Genomic DNA, 23,805 nt, shown 5'->3' with positions numbered 1-23,805 from the left:
GTTGTAATTGTTCAGAAGTCATTTGGATATATTTCATCAGTTAGTTATTCTAAGAATATGAGTAGCGGGCCAGCCCAATAAGAATATTTGGTGAACTTTGTTGGGCCTAGTAAGTACACTGTAAATAGGAATGTATTGGGCTCAACTATTGAGTCCATTAGTGTTGCAACACCAAATTGGGGTCATTACTCTTTAATGTATGTAGCAATTTTATTTTTTAAAACAACACTAAATCCGAATAGCGCAGGGCCTATTTGGGGTGACGCTTCCAATAAAAAAAATTCCATACCCAGGGTTCGAACCCAAAATCTCTGGTAAAGCGTGAAACAGTCTCACCACTGCACCACAATCCATATTGGTAAAGTGACTCTTCACTAAAAAGTTAATGGAAGGAATTTTGAAAAGGTTCCTAAAAGTTAAAAGGTGAGCAACTTCCTTAAATTAAATGAAGTTAAGATATATATTTTTAAAGAAAGAAAAAGGAGAAAGATTTTGCCTATATAATGATGATGTCTTATATTCCATCAAGGCTTCACATAGAAGTTTCAATAGACAAAATAATTCATCTTTTATTAAGGAATATATATTTTAAGGAAATAAAAAGTTGATTTGTTTCAATCCCAAAATGGTTCCACTAATTTTATGTCCAAAATGCATATTAAGTGGATCAACATTATCCCTACACCAAAAATATTATACAAACAAATAGTATGTGTATATATATTCTTGTGACGCTCATGTTGGAGGGTTGGTTAATGAATGAACTGATAGATTTTTAGACTGTTAAACTTTTGAAAAAGAGATATACATACAAACCATAGATGTGATAAAAGTTTACATAGTATACGTAGTTTTAATCTTGATGCTAGCATAACCTAAGTGACAAATCTATAAAGCTTGTTGGGCCAGACAAATAATACGCTTCATGAACTTGAATCGTGACAATTCTAAAGAGTTTTGCTCCATGAATTGCTAGTAGAATATTGTTTCCTTTTTATTTGAAATTATTTTAACTCATGAGAATATATACTACATATGAATCAAATATTTTCCCATATTCTTACAAGAGGGAATATATTCTCTCAATGAGGAATGGATAACTGCCCAACTCAAAAAAAAGAAAGAAAAGAAAAAAGGAAAACACTATACTATAGTTTTTTCCAAAAATTTGGTCATAGATTTTTTGTAAAATTAAGTGCACGCTTGACCACAAGCAATTTCCACTTTTTGCAAAATTATTTGAATATAGAAATGTTACAATTAAGTTGAATTACAGAATCACTTGCAAAAATTGAAAAATAATTTTGATTTGTTTTAGGTTCAAACATAACTTCAATTTTCAAATACCATTTTCAACTTGAAAACGTATATAGCACTAATTTTTTCTTTTCCTAAATTTCACAATTTTTATATTCAAACGCTCAAAAAATCGAAAATAATTCTACCTACTAGTGCTTTTCATGTGTCTCAATTTCATTGGGCTAAAAGCAAATATGTCTGAAATCTCATGTGCTAATTTTTTTTTACACAAAAAGTTCCCTTATGCACGATGAGAGGAATAAGAAAGTGTTCTTTAGGTTCATATAATATCTTTATAGTATATTGTATATGTTGTTCTTTGATAAATTTCATTATTATCTTCTTTTTTTTATTATTATTATTATTATTATGATAAGATGATGAAAAGTTGAAAAAAGGTAATGCACTGAAAAGGTACGTAAAAAGGTGCATAAATAAAAGTGGTGTGAGATAAGAAAAGTTTTTTAAAAAGATAACTTTTTTTGGTGTTAAAAGGGCTGTCCACTTTCTGCAATATTAATAATTTATTATAAAGAATATTTCAGTCATTAATGTATATGTAGTTCATGCATGGTGGAGGATCTCACTTTGCTTCTCTACTTTTAATGGATAATCTAAAGATTCCATGTAACTAAATTCTTTCACATCTCAATAATCTAAGATGGATATATATATGTTTCCTTGCAAGATACATATTTTTTTCCCTCATATCTAGAGACCGCATTGAAGCTGTGACTAAATTTGGATCGCGTTTTGCAGACCCATTTGAGGGTGACACTGCCATCTACATAATTTTCTCCATACCTAAGGATCGACCTCAAGACCTCTGGTAAAAGGTGAAGCAGTTTCACCACTGCACCATACATTACCTAGATCTATATTTGTATAGTTTATGCCGACCATGCCCCCCCCCCCCTTTCTTTTATGTGGATGATCTCTATAATAGTATCGTTTGTTTAGATATATTTTAGTTACTATAGCAATATTATATAACATAACATACATATGAAAGTTGATTTCAAAGAAAACTTGATTGTTAATAGTGATATTATCATAAAAGATGATTATTATAAAAAAAAAATATGATTGTAACTTCAAGTAACGATCAATTACGTGCACAAAACTTTTTGTAAATAATATTTCAATAGTTTTGAAAAAATAATCAAATAAATAAAACACTTCAATAATTAACAAATGGTGTGGTGATAAACAAACCTACGATATAAAAAAGAATACAAAAAATATCAATCCAAACTCTCTAACCCTACTGTACTATTGCTAAAAAAAAATAAAAAAAATACCCAATTTATAAAAGTCAAAAACCTTTAATTTTTCTTTTAGAAAAAGTAAAAATAACATACGACCTCCTTTTACTGAAAAGACTTCTATTGGATTGAAAAGTAGAGTGGAAAAATACAAAATATTCACTTAATTACATCATGGTGACTATTTTGCCCATCATTCACCAATACAAAAATTCAAAATTAAATTTAAAAAAATCAGAACAAAATCCTAACACGTAAAACATGTTACTAACTATTATTACCCATATACTCTTCGATTATTACTTGGTCTAGAGGGAATATTTGGTGTTGCCATTGGCCTAGCAATTGCAAGTTTTAATGTTTTATTGTAATAGTATAACTATATCAGAAAATAGTTTCACAACATAATTTGCAATTTCTTCTGTCTCATATTTAACGAAAGCAAAACCTTTATGCTTATTAGTTTCTATGTCACGAGGAATATATATATAAGTCGATAACAAATCATGCTTGAATTAAAATATCATATAATACGCGATCGCTTACTCCTTCATGCAAATTTCCAACGTAAACGCTAAAATTAGTCATGTTGGGATTGAAAAACTAATTTGAGAATTAGAATAAAATCTTAGTACAAATGGAAAAAATAATTTAATCAATATAGCGTCGTTCTTTCTGAATGATCTTTATAATTCTTCAAAGCTTAACATCTCTATTTATAATAGTGTAAAACTTGTTAAACTTAATTTGACTAGAGATTGGAAAAGTATAACCCTATTTAAATATGAATTAATAAATAAATTAACAAATATCAAATCCTAAACAATTTTGGTTACTATATATATTTGTATAGGCTAATTTTGTATGTTTTTAATTTCATCATCGACTTCTAGATGGTTTAGTAATTTGTTGATATACTTAATTATTCAGACTTTGCTTAAAGTAACTTTCGATATGTCTCATGAGTAATATTCTAGAATATTATGATTTTAATATTATTAATAAGTTTTTTCAATTTTCTACAAAAATTAATAAATGATAAAATGCCCTATCAACATAAAGGAAAAAAAAGACCAAAATCCTTCTCTTTTTTGCATTGCCCTAATGAAAACGGGAGAAGAAAAAAAGTGATGTTTATATATATATATTGTCAATCGTTTAAAAAGTCTTAGATTTAACTCAAACTCAAAAGCAAATGCATGAGATTGTCTAAGTTCAGGTAAGAAAGTCCAGGACGCCTTTCATCGTGATATAAGATTCTTTTCCATTCATCATCCTCTCTCTCGTCACATCCGACTATCCAATCTCACGATGTGCATGCCCAGACACTGTTTGATCGTTGCAGAGTGTGGACAATCTATCTAGAACTACATCGGGAGCCGAGATGCCCTAACTTTGATACCATATTAAACGAATATTGGATACTAGCTAGTTATATAATAAGTTATTTGTTTTTTTTTTTTTAGAAATAAAAATGGTAATTTCAGGATATGGACAATTTATCTAAAACCCACCTCGAAAGGCCTTAACATTGATACCATATTAAACGAACCTTGATTACAAGATAAGTTTTTTTTTTTTATGAAATAAAAAAGGTTGTTGTAGGGCATGGACAATTTATTTGGAACCCACATTTGGAAATTGGAGGCCCTAACTTTAATACCATATTAAACGAATCATGAATACTAGTTAATTATAACAAGTTTTTTTTTTAAGAAATAAAAAATACACTGATGTTATTTTGTTACATCAATTTAATCTAATTTTTTAAAAAAAAAAGAAAAGCGAAGTGATAATTGAGACCCTTTTAAAAAGCCAGGTATTATCCGACAAATTCCATTTTTATAGTGATAAATTTAATTTAAAGTAATACAGATTATGCTTTTGGCGCAATTAAACTTTTATTTTAAAGTTCAGAAAAAGAGAAAAAAAAATAACAAGAAAAAAAAAGGGAAAAGAAAAACAGCACATCTTAAAGTTAAGAGATTCTTCTTTAGAAAATTTTAATAACTTTTTTGTTTCGAAACTCTAATTTTTAATCAAATTAAATCAATTTGGATTATTTTAAATTAGATATTTTTGGGGAATAACACGTTGCAAATATTCTACTACTAACTTTTTACATAATGCTTTTTAGAGATAAGAATGTTGGGTTTACGAAGATCAAAGTAAGTAAAATTAAAGTGATTCTTTTTTTTTTTCCCAAAACGAATAATAAATCATGAAAAGTAGTGCTAATTCTTTTGAGATTTATTGGATTTTCATTTTATAATAAATTAAAGTGGAAAAGTTAATATTTTCCAAACTCATATCATCGCAATTCATTTGTTAGTTATCTAATAACACAACTTTGTGTTTGTTGGGTTAAAAAATATGGTGAAATCTTATTCGTTTTAAATTAAGTTACTTGAGTTTTTTTAAAGGACTCATACTATAAAGGAAAAACTATATAATTAGACATATTTCACTAATATATATTATTATTATTATTATTATCTATATTTTCAAAATATTACGTATTTTATCACTAATTAAGATTTTTTTGTCATATATTGAGGAAGATACACTTAGATCGATAAATATTTTTGCTGCCAGATACACTAAAATAGGAGGAGAGGCGAGCGAGATGAGGAGGAAGGCGAGTGATATTCATTATGTATCTCATATACATGTGAATCCAACTTAGATACATGTATATGTATGTCTCTAATGTGATTCACATGTATCTGGGATACCAGATCATAGGAAAGTGGCGAGCGAGATGGTAGAGAGGCGAGGGAGGCGAGCGAGATTTGGTATGTATCTCATGTACATGTGAACCCACTTGGATATAATGTATCTAGAACACATTACACCTAATTTTGACCACATGTATCTCGATCAAGATACACATATCTGGACATATCTGAACAAACCAAAATCTGATAGCATATGTAATATTGCAAACTCGAGTGTATCTAGTAAAATTTATGTAAGTTTCCCCATTTTAATAGTTTCACAAATATTAATAATTCTATGACATATACATAACTCGATCAATTGCTTTGTTTATTCTTAATTTGAAAAAGTTTTCCTTAATCCCTAAGCCAGATGCCAAAAGAAAATGATTACGACTACTACATTTTAGAATCTTACAAAAAAACATAATTATAGTCTCTTAGCTTTTTAATTTATGCTCCCTTATATAAGCAAATAAAGCAAATCAAAAAAAAAAAGAGGGAAAAAAAAAGGCAAAGGTGAAAATAACAATACTTTTACTTTTGATCTGTAAAAAAATAAAATTCATAAGGAAAGTATTTGAACAAAATTTGAATTTCAATGTAAAGAAGGAAATATTATTTTACCCTTTTTCTTTTATTCTCCAAAGTTTAGAAAAGGTGAAAATTATATGAGAAAAAATGTCGGTGACATAATAAAATTAAATTTATCTTTTTTGCTTTTTTCATGAATTTTTACTATCCTCAGATGCCAATGATTATCACAAAGACAAAGAGCATCTCACACAGCTCAACATAATAAGAAGAAAAAAAAATAAAAATTAAAAAGAATCTTAAATAAACAGCTTTAGAAGTGTTTGAATTTAGAGACAGCAAGCTAACATTTTCACTTATAATTTTTGGAATTCGAGTGATGAATATGGAGAAAATACTTATAGTTAGAAGGATTATTCGAGTCACATGCAATATGAATCTAGAGAATAAAATTTACAAACGCCATCTTTTAGCTTCTGTAACTAGAAAATAATCATTGACACAAAGTTTGATCAATAGAATTTGAAATTCCATGACAATGATATTTTTCAAATAAAGGCCCTAATCGAAAAGTGATCAATAGGCGTCATTTCAGATATTGAAATTTCAAACTTCATGATAGTGACTATTTTTCAAAAAAAACGAGTTGAAAAATGGCTAGTGGTAGTATTTCTACTGATCAATCTATATTAGTTGGGTCAGTATATTGCAGTTCCTAGAATTTGAAACTTATGATAATGATTATTATTTAATCACTACTAGAAAACATAGAATCAGAAACAAAATTTATTTATAATCCCCAATGAATTCATTACTAAATAATTCCTAGCTAACTAGATTTTCTTATAATTTGTCGTCAATCCATCGCTCAATAAAATTAGCATGAGATTTTTGTTATTTAGCTGTAATGTTTGTAAATTTTCCCCAAATATCATAGGCTTGTCATATAATAATAAAAAAAACTATGGTCACTCTTATTATTGAAATTCAATTGGTACAATATTAAAAGGTGAAACATGATATAGATTTTGAAATGATACAATAAAAGGTGAAACATGATAGAGTTCACTATGATAATGTCATTATGCCATTCTTGGAATACATCATCAAACACTAGCTAATTGTTCCCCAAAGTAAATATATAGGAGTATGATTCAATTCTCATTATTATTATTGTCTTTGTAAAAAGATACTACCTAGTTAGAAGCATAACATTTTTATTACTTTTTTTTTTTGTGAATTGTGATATGCTTGAATCATTGGCAAGAACAGTAATAATGGAGAGGGTCCACTTCCATAAGCTCACTAAACATTTCTAGCTAATAAAAAAAAAAGGAGATGATGATACAATATTGTTTGTATCTTTCAAATCATTCAATAATAATGATATCCACCATATTGTGGTGATATATCTAGTCTTTTTTTTCTCTCTTAAATCATATGTACATGCACTTAGGAGATGGATGACATATGGTTTTTACGGTTCAGTTGAACTCAATATTTTTAACAGGTATTTTAATAAATACTAAAATTTTAACTTGTAATTTTCAAAAGTGCTATGAATTCAATGATAAGAACATCAAACTCAAATCCATTGTTAGTTGAGATCGGTTATATGAATCAGAGACGAAGCTAGAATTTAAAATTTGTAATTTTAGATTTTAAAAAAAAAAGTTATTGGATTCTCGACAAATCATTTATACATATCAAGTTAACTTTTTATTACAAATGCAGGGCCTGCATATGCCAAAACTAATGAGTGTAGCTGAACCTATAATCGGAATGTTAACTCCATCCCTGATATAAATCCTCATTTATCATATTATTTCGTCCAAATTCATCTCAAATCAATATTATACGAAATAAAAAAATGCTAGTATTTTAAATATTTTTTAGTGACATATAAATCTTTCATGTTGCCATGGTATAAAAAGAAACTTGGATCAAAAGAAGAAAAGTAGCACTAAGGAATTGTATTGGAAGTTCTACTTACAAAACTTTAGTACATAAAAAAAGAGAGATATCACAACTCTTTGACCTACTATTTGAACATTAGAAGAAAACAAAAAAACAAAGAAATTAAGTAAATCACCTCATCAACATAATAATAAATCCTATACTACCATAGTTCTTGAATTTTGGAAAAAAATACATCTATCAACACTTTGAAGAAGTCCAATAGCATCATCACCATCATCACTTGATAAATCTTGATCATCAATAGAGAGATTCAAATCCAAAGAAACACAACTAGAACTTGTGCTAATTTTTTCTTCAATTTTTTGCTTCACATTAGGTGAACAACCTCTTGATGACTTAGAACCAAAATTGTCACAACTCAAAATAATAATAGCATCATCAAGACTAACTTCTTCACCACTTGAAGAATTAGTAATTGTTCCTCTTTCAATAGCCTTCTTGATTCCCCTTAGTGAACAATAATCAATTTCCTCCAAATCATCCAAGTAAAACACACAATGTGAATTACAAGCAACCCCTTGACCAAATTTATCAATGTAACTCCAACTTTGTTCATCTCTTGACCTTTTGTTACTAAAATTAGAACAAAAATTGCTTAGTCCAATTGATACGAAATTCGAGTATGATCCAAACACAACATTGGCTAATTCTCTAGCAATTTTCTCCTTGGCATGAACATCAGGGCCTTGAAAAAATAACCAAGTTTCTTGTTTTGCTTCATTGGTTAAATTTTTTTCTTTTCTTCTTATCATTTTGGACCTACATTGCAATATTGTTGCAACAATTTCTTGTATAACACTTCCTTTTTGCCATGGGACAATTTCTTCTAATGCATTGGATAAAATGTTCAAGTTTTCAGAATTGAATTCTTTAAACTTTGGAACATTGTAGTCCATCTCCATGATCACATCACTTGAATTAGAAGCAGAATTTGGTGTACTAGAATCTGTCTCACATGTTTTTCTATTGGCCCAAAATGGCAAATTGCATGTTGTGCTCCCCTTCTTGTGTAGATCTTTGACTGATGCATAGTCCTGAATTTGGGAAAAGAAAAAGTTAGTTTTCTTGAAAAAAGAGAAAGGAGAAACAAGAAAGAATTGCTTTAATATGTTGTTCGCACTCTCCTAAACTGTTGTCACATTTATATACACGGATCGTTTAAAAATACACTACTTTTAAAGGATTTGATATGCTTACATCGTCATTTTTTAAGAGTCCGAACAATATATGTTAAAAGCTAATAAAAAGATTGGAGAATTAACCTAAATAACCGTCCATCTAACTGATTAAACTAAAATAGCCGATAAATGTATAATATATGTATAACTCATATATAATATGTGTATGACCATGTATAAAGAGGGTATAATCTATAATTAAACAGTAAATCTCCCTCTATTTAAAAAAAATGTTTTTTTTTCTTTTTTGACAATTCTTTAATCTAAATATTCCACACGACATGTTTAAGACCATAAATTGAAGGATATTTTGGTACATTTTACATATCTTTAGTTTAAAACCACAAAATTCAGAAGTGTTCTTTACTTTCTTAAATTCCGTGTCAAGTTAAAACCAGACAAACAAACTGAAACTAAAACGGAGTGAGTAAAAGATTGGAAAATAACCTGATCATGATGATGATGGTTAGAAGTAGTATTGTACTTTTTGTGCCTCTCATCTTTAAGCCATGAAGGTAGATTTGACAATGTAGAGACACTATTACAACAGCTAGTCAATTGCAGCTTCTCCTCTCTACATGAGAATTCACCTTCAAATGTCTTACTTCTAACTTCAATTTGTGTATCACTGTTTAGACAATTCACAAATAAAAAATGAATTATATGAGTTGATACAAACATTGCTTAAAACATGCAAAAAAAAAAAAAACTAGCTTTTGATAAATACTTTATATTATATAAATAAATGTAATGAACTAAAGAGAGTATTGCTTTTTTTCTTTCTTTTTCTCTGTTTTACCACAAAACATTGAGTTGCTCACTTTATCAAAAGAATTCCAAGAAACTAACTTCCATTAGTCTTTCAATCTATGTTGTCTGAACTCTTCAAAATATCATCAGGTTCGTATCGAATCCTCCAAAAAGTAGTAAATATATTTTGAAGAATCTGGCACGAATTCACGACATTTTGAAGAATCTGAACAATATAGATTGAATGCAAGACATATATACATATAGAACAAACATGCTATAAAAATCAAAGAACATTTGAAAAAAAATACTTAACAATATTTCAAGTGAAATAATGGATTTCATTCACAAAACATAAATTTAAACTTTATACCCTAACACAACCCTTAATTTTGATTCTTTTTTTCAACTTCAACCAAAATATTATACAAACATCTAGTACAATTTCTTTCTTTTCAATATGCATGATATCAAAATCATGTCTGATAAGATTATCCTTCCAATAAGGTAACTCGAACAGTATTAAATTAAATTATTTACCTGTCAGGATTGAGACTGAGGCCCAAACTTCCACCAGGAACAGTAACAGGATGCAAACCCCAAATAGATTCCAATGAATTGTTACCACTTTTGCATCTCATATAACTTTGAAATGTTGCAATTCCCACAAGCCAAAATTTCTCATTTTCACTAAAACTATAAACCAATCTCCCAATTTCCATAATCATGTGTTCCACTGAACAATAATAGCTAATAATTCTTTTTTCCCCATAATTAGCTCTATAATCAGCCACCCATTTAAGATCACCTAAGTACAAAACAACTCCTTTTTTCACTAAACTCTTAATTAGACAAGTCAACTCTCCTAATCTTTGGTCAACTTCTTCTCTTTGAATATTACCAAAACTCAAAAGTTGTAAACTTATAAACTTAATTTCCTTCAAATCATCATGCACATCTTTAATCTCAACTTTATTCATCACCCCCTTAATCACACCTTCTAAATTATCAATACTTTCACTAACCAAAACAATATTTTTCCTATTTTTATTCATTAAACTTTTCACTACACTCATCACATCCTCATCTTTAACACAAATAGGATTAACTTTTTTGTTATGGTTAGTTATTTCTTTAGGGTTTTGAGAACAAAGTTCTAAAGAAACAACTTGTTCAACATTTGTTTTAACTTGAGTACTATCAAAACCAGCTTCCCTCATGACTCTACTAACACTAGGATCATCTAATATAGATATGATGAGTTGTTCAAGCTCTATCTTCACAGCTAGAAGTGGTTGTTGTTGATTTTCAAGCGAGCCCCTCCTTTGATGAGCTTGGGCTCGCTTGAAAGCAGCAACAAGCGCGTTAGAAATAGAAGGATATTGAGAATGATGATGATGATGTTGATGTTGATGACCTAATAACATGGGACTAGAAGAAGATGCTGGGAGACGATTGAGTGCCACGTTGAAGCAAAGCTCTAGGGCTTTACATTGGAGAGGATGAGAATGAGATTGAAGACAAGCTGTTTTGAATATACCATTTGATGATGAAAGCATGGTGTTTGCTACATGAAGAGGTGTTACTTGTGCATGGCCGCGACGTTTTGCTAGTGTAACAGCTTGTTTAATAACATTTGCTGCTTCTGTTGTTAGAGCTTGTTGTATTGTGCAACCTCCTGTTCTCATGTTTTTGTATGATGATGAGTTATTCACTTTAAAAGAAGGATGAAAGACCTAGCTAGGACAAAAAAAAATTGGTTTCATGTATACTAAGAGAAAATTTGTGTTGTGTTTGAGTAGAATATAATTGATCAAGAAAGAGATTCAAGAACTCAAGAAAACCCTAATAAGAAGCCTTTGGGAAGTTTAGGCTAAAAGATGAAATCTATTTTAGGATTGTATAAAGAGAGAGAAGAAGAAGAAGAACATAGTGGAACTAATATAAAGGGGGTGGGGGTTTTCTTATATGATGTGAATTTATGTTACAGTGTTTTGATTGAACATGAAATTTAAAAAAAAATAAAGGTACGTAAAAAGGATGGGTGTAGATTAAATCAGTTGTGTAGCTATAAATCATTATACTGAGAAATTAGATGAGGAGAAAATTATTTCTGAATAAAGAAGTATGGCATTCTTTTTTTTAGATAGAACAAAAAAAGTGACACATAAATTCGGACGGGAAAGATTTTTTTTTTCATTTTCTTTTAAAGAGGGAGTATTTTTGGGGTGGGGGTGTTCTTTTCTTGTAAGTGAGGCAAAAATTTTGGGGTTGAAAGGAAAATATGTAGTGGAAAGTGGAATGCATGTGGTGACCAGGAGGAGGAATTATATTGTACAAATATTAAAGGCAATTCAGCTTTACCTCTGATTTTTATTTAGTAGAATAAATATATGTATAGCAACAAATTAAATCTACTTTTAGGACTATATGGAATGTGGAAGTGGAACTCTACCTTTCATGCAATTATTATATATCAATCTTTTACCTATTTATAATTCATAAATAAAAGCTGATAATATATAGTACTATACTTATCGGATATATATCAACACATCTATTTTACTCCTGATATGGAGCAACAAAAGCTTAGTCTCTCATCGTACCTCAATAAATACTTATTTGCATAAGTATTTATATTAAATTAAAATAATTTACAGTAAGAAAATAACTTGATAGGATATATATATATATATATATATACATAACATGTATTGTAAATATTTGATGTGGATAAATTTTTACGATATTTTTTGACATGTATCTAGAGAAAAAGGTGTAAGAGGACTAAAATTGAAACTAGCTTAGACTAGACACAACTTTAACTTAAAAAGACGGAAATTCCTCCAAACCTCTCCCTTCTAAAAAGCAAAAAAACGAATATAACAATTTCAAAAAGAAAAATGCTTTACAAAATATATATCTATATGTTAACTTTTTGAAAAATATTAATTTCTATGTGTCACTCTGTTCCATTTAATTTTTATGTATATTATCATATAATATTTATAACCTATTTTAATTTATTTTAAAAAAAACTTTCTTAAACGGCATACATACCAAGTAAAAGCTGAATTGGTAGATATTTAGGTCTATATTATATTTATTTATTTATTTTTAATTAATGTATTAGCTATAGATATTTTTTGGGAAGGAATTGTAAGTGTGTCCATGCATAAATAAATTTTTAATTAGACATGTGTCCATGTAATAAGTAGCCAATTGCAATATTAATTGAAGCCTTTTTATTCCTCATCTTGAGTTCAACTTGTATAAAATTTTAATTATAAATCTATCTATTAAAAAATATTGTTGGTTAAGGCTCACTAATCCGAGTTTTGTATTTACGCAGAAAAGCCTTGTATTAAGGATAGAACGCTCCTAACAAAAATGATTTCATATTGAAAATGACTCAAATTCGAACCACTCCACACACTTAATTCAAATGTCTTCATATGAAACTTTTGATTTTACTTTCATCTTTCAGTAATTTGTTTATTTACTTATGTAATCTTTTTAGTAAAAAAATATCTAATCAAATACTTAGTCACATTCAGCACCCGCTATTTAACGAATAATTATTTATGAATCGTATATGTATCAAACTTTGATATAATTGGTCCAATAATGGATAAATTTGATATAATTGGTCCAATAATGGATAAGTTGTATTTAAAGGGTGTAGTTGAGAGATAAATACTTGCTCATCAAATTTTAATCAGAAATTTTGATTCGATCTAAGGGTACGAACAGTTTACTTCCGAACTAGATTTTTTCAACGTGAATTTAAATTAGTTGAATTGTAAATTGAGTACATCGGGTGAAACAAAAAAAAATAAGTAAGATTGTTGAGGTGATTTTCACTTTTATCTTGGACCATGCCATAAGTTAGTGGTTTTATTTTTTCAGCGTGAGATATATCATATAAAGTAGAGCTATATTCTACTTCGAATCCAACGCATATACCTTTGCTAAAACCAATAGATATCAACAAATTAATAAACTATAAGATAAAAAAAAATGTATATTACTATATAATATGTATTTCTTGTACACAATTAACGAGAGATCCTCCCATAAATCCCTAAATCAACTTATCTTTTCTGGTGAAATGCTTTTAGTAATCTCCAACCCTAAAGTACTAAAAATACTGAAATATATATATAGCTGCTTATTCAATCGCTTAAACTAAAATAGTACTATATATATTAATGTGTATAGTTCATATATAATAGGTGTATAATTATGTATATCTATTAGGACTAGTAAATAGTGATTTTTTCCGATTATTTGTGTGAAGATCCTGTTTTCTTTGGCTGGAGTGCAAGGATAGCCGATTGCAACACCACAATTTAAGTCATATCCACATTGTATACAAATTTGTAAGTTTATCCACTTCGAAATACTTTTAAAAGCCTAACTTAAAAAAAAAAAAAAAGGGGGGAAATTTCAAGTATACATATGACTAAAGTCAATTATTTTTGTCGAAACTTCAAGCGCATATGATTGAACTTCAGTTATTTTTGCTTAAACTTCATGAGTCATATAAGACTGAATTCAGTTATTGTTTGAAATTCAGTCACTTTTACATGATGAACATCATTAGAAATGTCTGAACTTCAATTATGTGGTATAACTTCAGACACGACATATATAACATTATTCAGCGGGAAAAAAAATAGTACATCTTAAATAGCGATATCCAAATAGGGTACCTAGAAATTTTGTTTACCTTTATTTTTTGTTTGAAAAATATAAACTCTCCCCAAGAAAAAAGGATTTGTTCTAGTTCTCTTTTTCCTTTTTTGTGGGCTTTTTGCTACATACCTTTTGAGAGACTTGTGGGATCTCAAGAAAACCCAAAGAATGTTTTGCGTATATATTGGGGTCCCTAGAAGAATGTTAGCATTTCAAATGACTTGACATAAATTGACCTTTATCATCAATATGGAATGTCTCCAAATTCCAACCACCTACACTTGTTCCTCTTTGTTTGAGCCTATCTTTACAAATGAGAGAATATTACTCCTCCTTTCCATTTATGTGATTAAAATCACAAAATTTTAAAGAATATCTGAATACTTTTAAATATATCTTCGTAAGATTAAAAAATATTCTTTACTTTCGATGTATATCTATCAGATCGTGATTGCATGTATCAGATATTTCAATATCGTTACATTTGATATTTTTATTTTGTTCCAACTATGTGATGAAAAAATAGATCCGAGAAAGAGACTTTCATTTCTAGTCTCTCTTCTCTTAACTCATCATAGTTTAGATCACCACAATCAACACTTATATATTTCTTCTATTTCAAAGTGTATCATGTAAAATCTACCTCCTTTGTTTCATTTTATTTAGTCTTTATATTTATTTTTTAAAATGTTTCATTTTACTTATCCATTTTAGCAAATTAAGAGAGGTTTATTACTTCTTCTTTTTTCATATTGTCCTTAGTACTATTAAATAACTACATAAAAGTAACAATAGTAGTCAAATTTAGAGTTCCAAAGCATCATTAATAAAATTAGTTTCGTACAATACACTAAGTAAAATTTTCTTAGTAAAAGATATGTCAGATCAACAGAGGTCAAGTAATATAATATAGGGGACTACTCCGAAAAAGAGAAAAAGTATTAAAGCAAAAAAGCCTGGCAATCTTCATGACTTCTAATTTCATGCAAGTATATATATAGTATGCATGAAAGCCATTTTTTTCTCTTCATTTTTATTTTTTTGGTGAAGAGTACCATTGATGGAAAGTAAAAGTATAATAAAACAGAAACTTTACTAGATAGTGTATAGTAAATTAAATGGTCCAAAAGCTGAAAGAAAAATTTATCTTCTTTCAAGAGGATCAACATATAAATTTACCATATTTCATATATAGTCAAAGAAGCTTTATAATCTTCCCCCTCTCTTTGGTGGCCTAAAAAGACATACAAAGGTTGTTTGAATGAAAAAAGTAATAAAGAGAGTATAGTAGTACTCTTGCTGGAAGTTAAAAAAGGAATGTTTGAATGAAAGTAAGTTACTTTTTTTAAAAATTAAATATCACCCTTACATAGATGTACTATAAGATATTAAGATTCATCTCTCAATTATATAGATAATAAAGTCACCTTAACAACATGTTGGTAGTTTTGTGCTAAAATGAACCCAAATATACTCTTAATACATATAATGTGATATTATTCATTTTAATTTAAGTCTACGTGTATGAGTTTTTTCAAAGTCTCAGATCACTAACATTATTTTTCTTTTCGATTATTAATATGAGACTTTATTCGCTTCTTTGAGTTGGGCCCACTTGGAGATCTGTTTGGCCAAAGATAGCTAGGGACCTTACCTTTTCTTTTTTTTTGTTCTTTATTATTCATCCGTTTCTATTTATATGTCACTATTTTAGATTTTACGTCTTTTAAGAAATTATGTAAGTTTACCATTGACCCTTATTTAGTATTCTCTTGAAGTCAAGTTCAACAAATGAACATAAAATAATTAATTTTGATTAATTAAATTGACCAATGACAATGAATTAATCATTTAGTTTTCCTATGTTGGTCAAATTCATACTTTCGAGGCTAATAACTCTCAAGGGTAAAATAGAAAGAATAGTGTCATTTATGCATTGATTTTGTGAATTGACAAATATTAAGGACCATCCAATTTTAATAAGAATGATATATAAATAGGAACGAAAGGATTAATTATTTTCTATATTTAAGGTCATAATCTTCCGTTCAAATTGTAATTGGTTTTAAGAGATCATTTCTTTTCGTTAGACTCAAAACATTAGCACTAATTAAGAAATTGGGTAAATGAAAATGAAACGTTTAGTATCATGTATTCAACAAAAAATATCAAATAAAAATAATCAGAGATATCTTTCATAAAACTACTTCAATAAATTAATATTCTCTCTAAAGGTAATTCAATTAACTTTCAATTATCCTACAAAATTACTTTTCTAAATTGCTTTTAGAAGTATATATATATGTATAGAAAAACGTATGTAGACACGCTTTTATTTGTGAATTTATAAATTGCTTTTGAACCACATGGCCAAGACGCGTAGTGAAGCTCAAAAGTACAAAATAAGGAGCCCTTTTGAATAATTAGTATATAAAAAAATCAGACAGATCGATGCATAAAATATTTTGCGTTCATAAAGGGTTTAGGAAAAGACCACACTATAAAAGGTGTCATACAGTCAGTCTATCCTAATACAAGCTCTAATTGCTGCTTCCACAACTTGAAGTTGTGATCTATATACCACACGAAGATAACTTTATTGTTGATCCAATTTTATTATTTTTAATTATATACATGCTTTTATCTTAGAGAACTTTAATTGAACAAAAAGAAAAAAGAATCCAGAACTACTTCTAATAATTACTATTTGGTACTTCAGTAAGAAGATTTCTCTTTAAAAAAGTTGTTACTTTGTGATTTGTTCTTCTTGAAAAAAATTGAATATTGGTACTTTAGGGTTGAAATTAATTAAAGGAGATTTATAATTAATGAACAGTCTAAATAAATAGTGATAAAGTGTAAACACGAATCGAGCCAGATTTTGAACTTTATGAGATCTAAAATCTAAAATAGTGATATTAATATTAGTATTGGGGATTTTAATTCAACTTTTGAACTAAACTTACTGATACGACTAAATTCGTAGTAACCTTCTAGCTTTATATATGTGTGCATATGTGAATTAAACTTGTATATGCACTGATAATGTAAATAAAAGATTATTAATTATCTTTTTTTCTTAATTCTACACATTAAGAATAGTTACACTATTTATAATTACCTTTTAAGACATTGCCATTTTGGTAGTAAATTGAAGTTAAAAAGGGATATATGGTGGGAAAGAGGGAAAAGTTGCTTCAATTTTGGCATGGCAGCCTTCTTATATAACGTTAATGTTTTTTATTTTATTTTTTTCACTCGGTGTTTGGAGACCATATTGAAGCCCTGATTAAATCTGAATTGCGTATTGCAGAGTCCATTTGGAGGTGGCGCTCCCAATATGATTATCTTTATACTCAGGGCTCAAACCTAATACCTCTAGTTAAGGGTGAAGCAGTCCCACCACTGCATTACAACTCATGTTGATATAAATCGTTAAAGTTGGTGATGGTAATTACGTATATTTTATGCTGTTTTTTTTTTTCAAAAAAGAAAAAAAAAGAGTATGATTATTTTAATTTTTCTAGAATTTTAATTATTTAAACATCGAACTCTACTAACTCTTTCTATGAACTCCACAAATCATCATAAATTGAAATTCCAAAAAAAAAAAAAAACTTTGAAAAAAAATACAATTGAACCTATACGTATTTTCTCTCTTTTTCATATAGAGCAATACAATAGAAATTCTTAATACAACAACTACGCAATACAATGTATCCTTTTCTTAAAAAATCTAATAAAAACTAAACTACCTTAGTGTAAGGTAAAAATTAATTGAAACCATCAAGGTCCATAAAATTTTGATTTCACCAATTAAACTAAAACAATATGTATGCTGATGAAGCTTCCTAAATGTGCTTATTTTAAAAAGTATTTTCAATAAAAAATACTTTTCGAACCAACATCTATTGTGGTGGGATAGTTGGGATCCTTCTTTCTAAATCAAAGGTCTCGGGCTCGAACCCTTAGTATGAAAAAAACGATTAGGATCCTTCTACCTTAATCAGATATCTCGAGTTTATGTCCTTGATATGAAAAAAAAAAACCTACATGGAGCATCCCTAAAATAGGCCCTTCAACACTCGAATTCGAGTATCAGACAATAGAGAATAGTGATTTGTGTTTGGCTAATCGAAAGATAAATTTGGGTACTCAAAAAAGTAAAGGATCAAAATCCAAAAAATTTGACAAATCAACCTCCTTTGTAACACCAACTCCTCCATTCACATCCACTAAACTCTCCAAATAACTATAACCTTGAAATGGTGCACGTAGTTCATGATTTTCAATAATCTCAAAATCACCTTTAATAACATCATACAAATATAAATTAGTCTCACCTTTAGTATAAACATAATCTCCATTTTCATCATAACACATTTCTTTCCTCTCTTGTGCAACCATTGCCTTAGAATTTTCCCAAAATCCACTTTCTAATAAAAACCCTTGAATTGGTTCAACTTTAAACCTTTTACTCCAACTCTTTATTTTATCATCTAACACCCATAAATCAAATCCATTATTCATCCATATATCAACTTTTTCAAGATTTGTTGAATAAATCAAAGCCAATGTTTCATTTAAATTAAAAAGTCTTAGGGTTATTGCTTCCCTTAGGTCAACCACAATACCATGATGTTCAATTGGTGGCAAAATAAACTTCAATTCCTCACTATTCATTTCTAAAGAAACAACAACACTACACATTTCTTCATTTCTAACTTCAACACCAACCCAATAAGCTACACCTTTTACTACGATCATTCCGGGAGCCATTGGCTTCCAGAATGGTCGTATAACTAGTAAAACACGTCCATCACTCGTTATTTTTCTCCAAGAATTCGTACTCAACGTGTAAATTTCAACCTCATACTTCCTCCTAGACGTAGCAACGTTTAGAAGTCTAACGATCATGTAATCGTTGTTTCTAGGGTTATGACCAAACCCTAAATCCGTTACAGTGAGTTTACCTAGGGTTGAGACATATGGAGATTTTGGAACTGGTTTGAATTTTTTAATAGCTGGATTCCATATAACAATCGCGATACCATTATGATTATTCAGATTCAGACATACTAAACCGTTGGCTGACCCAACGATTCTTGTTTTTTCAGATGTCATGCCAAATGGCACGTGGAAATGAAGAGGAGGTGTAATGACATCGCGATGTATAGTTAGGGAATTAATTAAACGTAACGTTACTTCAAGAGTTTTATGATGACGACCCATAATTAGGATATGTGGTGGTGTTTCTTGAGTAATTTTCGCGTAATGTTTGTAGATAAAATTAGGGTTCTTGATTAAAGAACAAAAGGGTTTTGATACAGATTTGAATCGTGACAATGACTTTACTGGAAGCCTTAAGAGAATTTCGATGACAATGTCCCCTGGAAGAAGGGAACAAAACATTGTTTCTTGACCAAATTGGTCTGAATTCATGATTATGATTAAGAGAAAAAGGAAAAAAATTGGTTTTGGAAACTAAATTGATCATTTGTAATTGTAATAATGTGAGAAAAATGAAAAGAGATGTGTTTATTATGTTGAAAATGTTTAAGTAGGGTGTAAATGTGCATTGACCTTTGATGATTTGTTTGGTTTATGTTGAATTTTTGAATTTTTGAAGTTGTGGGGTATACTATAATCTAAAATCCAATTAATTAGGATGTTAATATCTATTTGACCTTTAATCATTCTTTGGTTAATGTTTTGTTGACATTTATAGGGCATTCAACAATCTTAGGAAAATTTCTGATTTTTTGCATCGTTCATCCTATTTAGTGGTTTAATATTTAGCATAAAAGTTTAAAAAGTTGTTGAGATTATCTAGTGACTAATACAGGATCAGAAGATAAAGGAGATTTTGAGGCTGAGATTAGGGAAGATAATTAGGATTAAGAGAATTTAGAATAGCAGTTTTCATCCCCACCCCATGAAACAAATGCACACAACACATCAGTACCACCCCTTTTAGAAATAGTGTTTTGGATACATGTATCTGTCGGAATAATTGTGTCAATTTTTCTAGGAAAAATTATCTTGCTACACAAACATTCCTACCACATTTGTTAATTCTTCGTATTAGATAATAACATATTTTCTCACTAATTATTAATCATTTCATACCAGATTTCTAGTCAGTGGTGACTCCAGAATTTTTTAGTTATGGGTGCTTAACTATTTCTAATTTGAAGTTGGTACTAAAACTGGGTGCCCAATTTACATATGTATACAAATACTAGGTTTCCTTTTTTAAATAATAGTGTTGGCTCCAAAATGTAATGGGTGTTCAAGCACCCATACACTAGAATGTGCATCCGCCACTGAGTCAGATACACCTAGATACATGTGTTTTTGCTATCAGATTCATTCTAACTCTAAGAATACAGATACATAGAGAGAGAGAGGCGAGCAAGATAAGAGGTAGGTGAGAGAGATAGGAGAGAGATGATCAAGAGAGTCGGTCTATCTCAGATACATGAGAAATCACTTGGATACAATGTATCCAGAACAAATTATACCTACTTTTGACCTTATATATCCAAAATACATATATCTACACGTGCCGGATACATGTATCTAGGGATTGAAATCTGACATAAATGGTGATTTTGAAAACACACGGAAAAATCATAATTAAACCCTAAACTAATGCAATTTGTGTTATTTGCCCATTTTCCTAGTTTTATTTGGTAAATTGGTTTCACCAAAAGGCCCAATTTCCAAGCCCATAACAGATCCAACAAGAACGTTTATAGGATTTGTTAATGGGCCACCACTTTTTCCTTCCTTCTATTGGTCAGTTAGCCTTAATTATAATTATGTTCGCTAGCTAAATATATATTAATTGTATACTTATCATATATTAAAAAAATTATATATATTAATATACGTATGTTATATTATAAATCCCTGTTTTTAATTCATAGCTTTGGCCTAATTATAGTCTAATAGGCCATGTCTATTTTGAATATACGAAGCATGTTATTTCACTTTTTAGTTTCCAGAAATTGGCTTCTAATGACTTAAACTTCGTAATTAATCAGTCGTTAAATTATTCGTTTCTAAAAAAAAAATTATAATTCGTTACTAATTCATTGTTAAATATGATTAATGATAAATTTTAATTTACTGTTTAACTTTTCATCTATAATTTATATTTATTTTGTAGGAAATAACTTATTGTATCAAATAATATTGAGAATTTTCATTTTGTTAAAATAAGTGTAACAAAAAAATAATGATAATTCATTTAGAAATTAGAATATAATTTATTTTCTATTATATCATCTTTATTATTTATTACTTAAAAATAAAATCGAGCAAAGAGAAGATATTTGGACCCCATCTTGCACAGTCCTTATATATTCACTATTTTCTAATTAATAAAGAAAAATAAGTTTGATTTCAGATAATTTTGACAAAGACTGACAAGATTACCCCCCTTAACCAATATTTGCTTTAGAGTTGTAATTAATTCGATTGCGTCACGTAATGCTCAGAGACAAGTTATTCCATTATCAAATTTTTCATTCACAGTGATCAAATTCGAGACTTGACTTATTCTTAATGGTACACGATATTCTTATAGATCTTAGTATTAGAGGTTTTTCCTTTATATATATAAAATAACCATTTAAAATCTGATTAATCTAGATTTGCATCGTGTATGTATCAACGGAAAAAAAATCCAGCAGAGAACCTACATGTTCTAATAGGAACATGTGCTTAGTTTTAGAAAGAAAACAGATTTTCTATATAAAAAAAAGAAAAAAGAATGACAGTTGTGAAACTTAATTAGTACTTATAATGCTTCTCTAATAGGGTAATTAACTAGTAATGCTATCCAAGTAGTGTAACAACTAACAACTAAGCAGATTTAGTAAATAAATTGAAGAATCTCTACAAATATTTGGGTACTCTTCTAATAACTTGTGAACTGGATTGGGTGGCACTAATTAGTCATTTTCTTAGATATTGAGTATCGTATAAGATCTGATTTAACAACATAAACAATTTATGGCTACACTAAAATATTGTTCACAAGAATTTTTATATAGATATATCCAATTTAAAATGGATTTTGTTGTTATATTATAAGCACTTAGGAATCTTGTCTAACAATAATAACATATCCAATATAATTCAACTAGCAGTGATCGATGTATTCGATCAACAAGCTATGGGTTCATTTGAACCATAGGCTTTGGCTTAAGCTAGTTATATGTGCTAGAAATATTGCTAAATATGTATATGTGCTAGTTTCTGAATCCAATAATAAATATGGTGAAGTCATGAAGATGGTAGAATTACAAATCTAAATTCATAAATGTTTAAATCTTACATCCACCTTTGTCTGCAAGTAAGGTCTGAGGTGAGTGTTATGTATGTACGTCTATCCTACCTTGTTAAAGTAGATTGATTATTTTAAATGGATATTCGATCCAAATAACCATAACAAAATTAGTATGAACAGAAAATATAATAATTAAAAAATTATATTGAGAATAAATTTTTTTTAAAAAAACAGTAACAACATATAATATAATAATCAGAGCAAAGGAAATAATATGTTGAATTTGTAAGTTGCTTAAACTTTTTTTTTCTATTTTAGACCAAAAGATGGTAGCATTATATTTGTTCATGAATACCGATACAGGATTTATTATTTTTATTATTATTTTTTGCTTATATTACCTAGTTTTTTCCTTGTGAGGGTCACGGAAGTAGCAGAAAAGATCAATTGAAAGTGATACTTGAGATTTTTTCTAATCTAATTTAATTTGTTTATTTAGTCATACTTAGATTATTTTTATATCTTTTAAAGAACTAATTCTTATAAAATGACACACAAAATCATGTCCACATGTTTTCTCGATTAGTTGAGTTTTCTTGATTTTTAGTTGATCGCTATATGAGGTTAAATGTTAAAATAGAAAGGAATCAATATTTTTTTCGTATCAATTTATGTTGCACCTTTTATTTGACATTCTTTTGAAGCAAAATAAAAAGAAAAATGTCACATCAATTAGAACGATGATCATTAATGTTGACACTATTGATACATACGAATTTGACTAAACTCAATATTCATTTTGCAAATTCAATCACTAATGTAAATATTAGTACTCCTTCCGTTTCACAAAGAATGACCTGGTTTGACTTGGCACGGAGTTTAAGTAAATAAAGAAGACTTTTGAATCTTGTGGTCCTAAATTAAAGTCATGTCAAATGTATAAAATTGCCCTTAATCTTGTGGTCTTAAACATGCCACGTGGAAAGCAAAAAGTAAAATGTTACCAAAAAAGGAAATAGGTAATTCTTTTTGAAACTGACTAAAAAGGAAAGGAGGTCATTCTTTGTGAAACGGAGGGAGTATAA

General features: G+C 28.8%; 2 protein-coding genes across 2 annotated transcripts; both read right to left on the bottom strand.

Annotated features, from left to right (window-relative positions):
* Positions 1-7,793: 7,793 nt before the first annotated feature.
* LOC102587965 (uncharacterized) lies at positions 7,794-11,616 on the bottom strand. The gene is made up of 3 exons (XM_006339261.2): positions 10,264-11,616; positions 9,421-9,601; positions 7,794-8,829 (listed from the first exon to the last, which is right to left on the bottom strand). The coding sequence occupies exons 1-3, from the start codon at positions 11,409-11,411 to the stop codon at positions 7,930-7,932; spliced, it is 2,229 nt and encodes a 742-aa protein (XP_006339323.1). The 5' UTR covers positions 11,412-11,616; the 3' UTR covers positions 7,794-7,929.
* A 6,960-nt stretch (positions 11,617-18,576) lies between these two features.
* LOC102587644 (F-box/kelch-repeat protein At3g06240-like) lies at positions 18,577-19,545 on the bottom strand. The gene has a single exon (XM_006339260.2). It carries the CDS (start codon positions 19,543-19,545, stop codon positions 18,577-18,579), a length of 969 nt encoding a protein of 322 aa, XP_006339322.2.
* Positions 19,546-23,805: the final 4,260 nt, after the last annotated feature.

Source organism: Solanum tuberosum, unplaced genomic scaffold (assembly GCF_000226075.1).
Source record: "Solanum tuberosum cultivar DM 1-3 516 R44 unplaced genomic scaffold, SolTub_3.0 scf00008, whole genome shotgun sequence".
Classification (NCBI taxonomy): Eukaryota; Viridiplantae; Streptophyta; class Magnoliopsida; order Solanales; family Solanaceae; genus Solanum; species Solanum tuberosum.
This window is presented reverse-complemented; position numbering and strand designations above follow the sequence as displayed.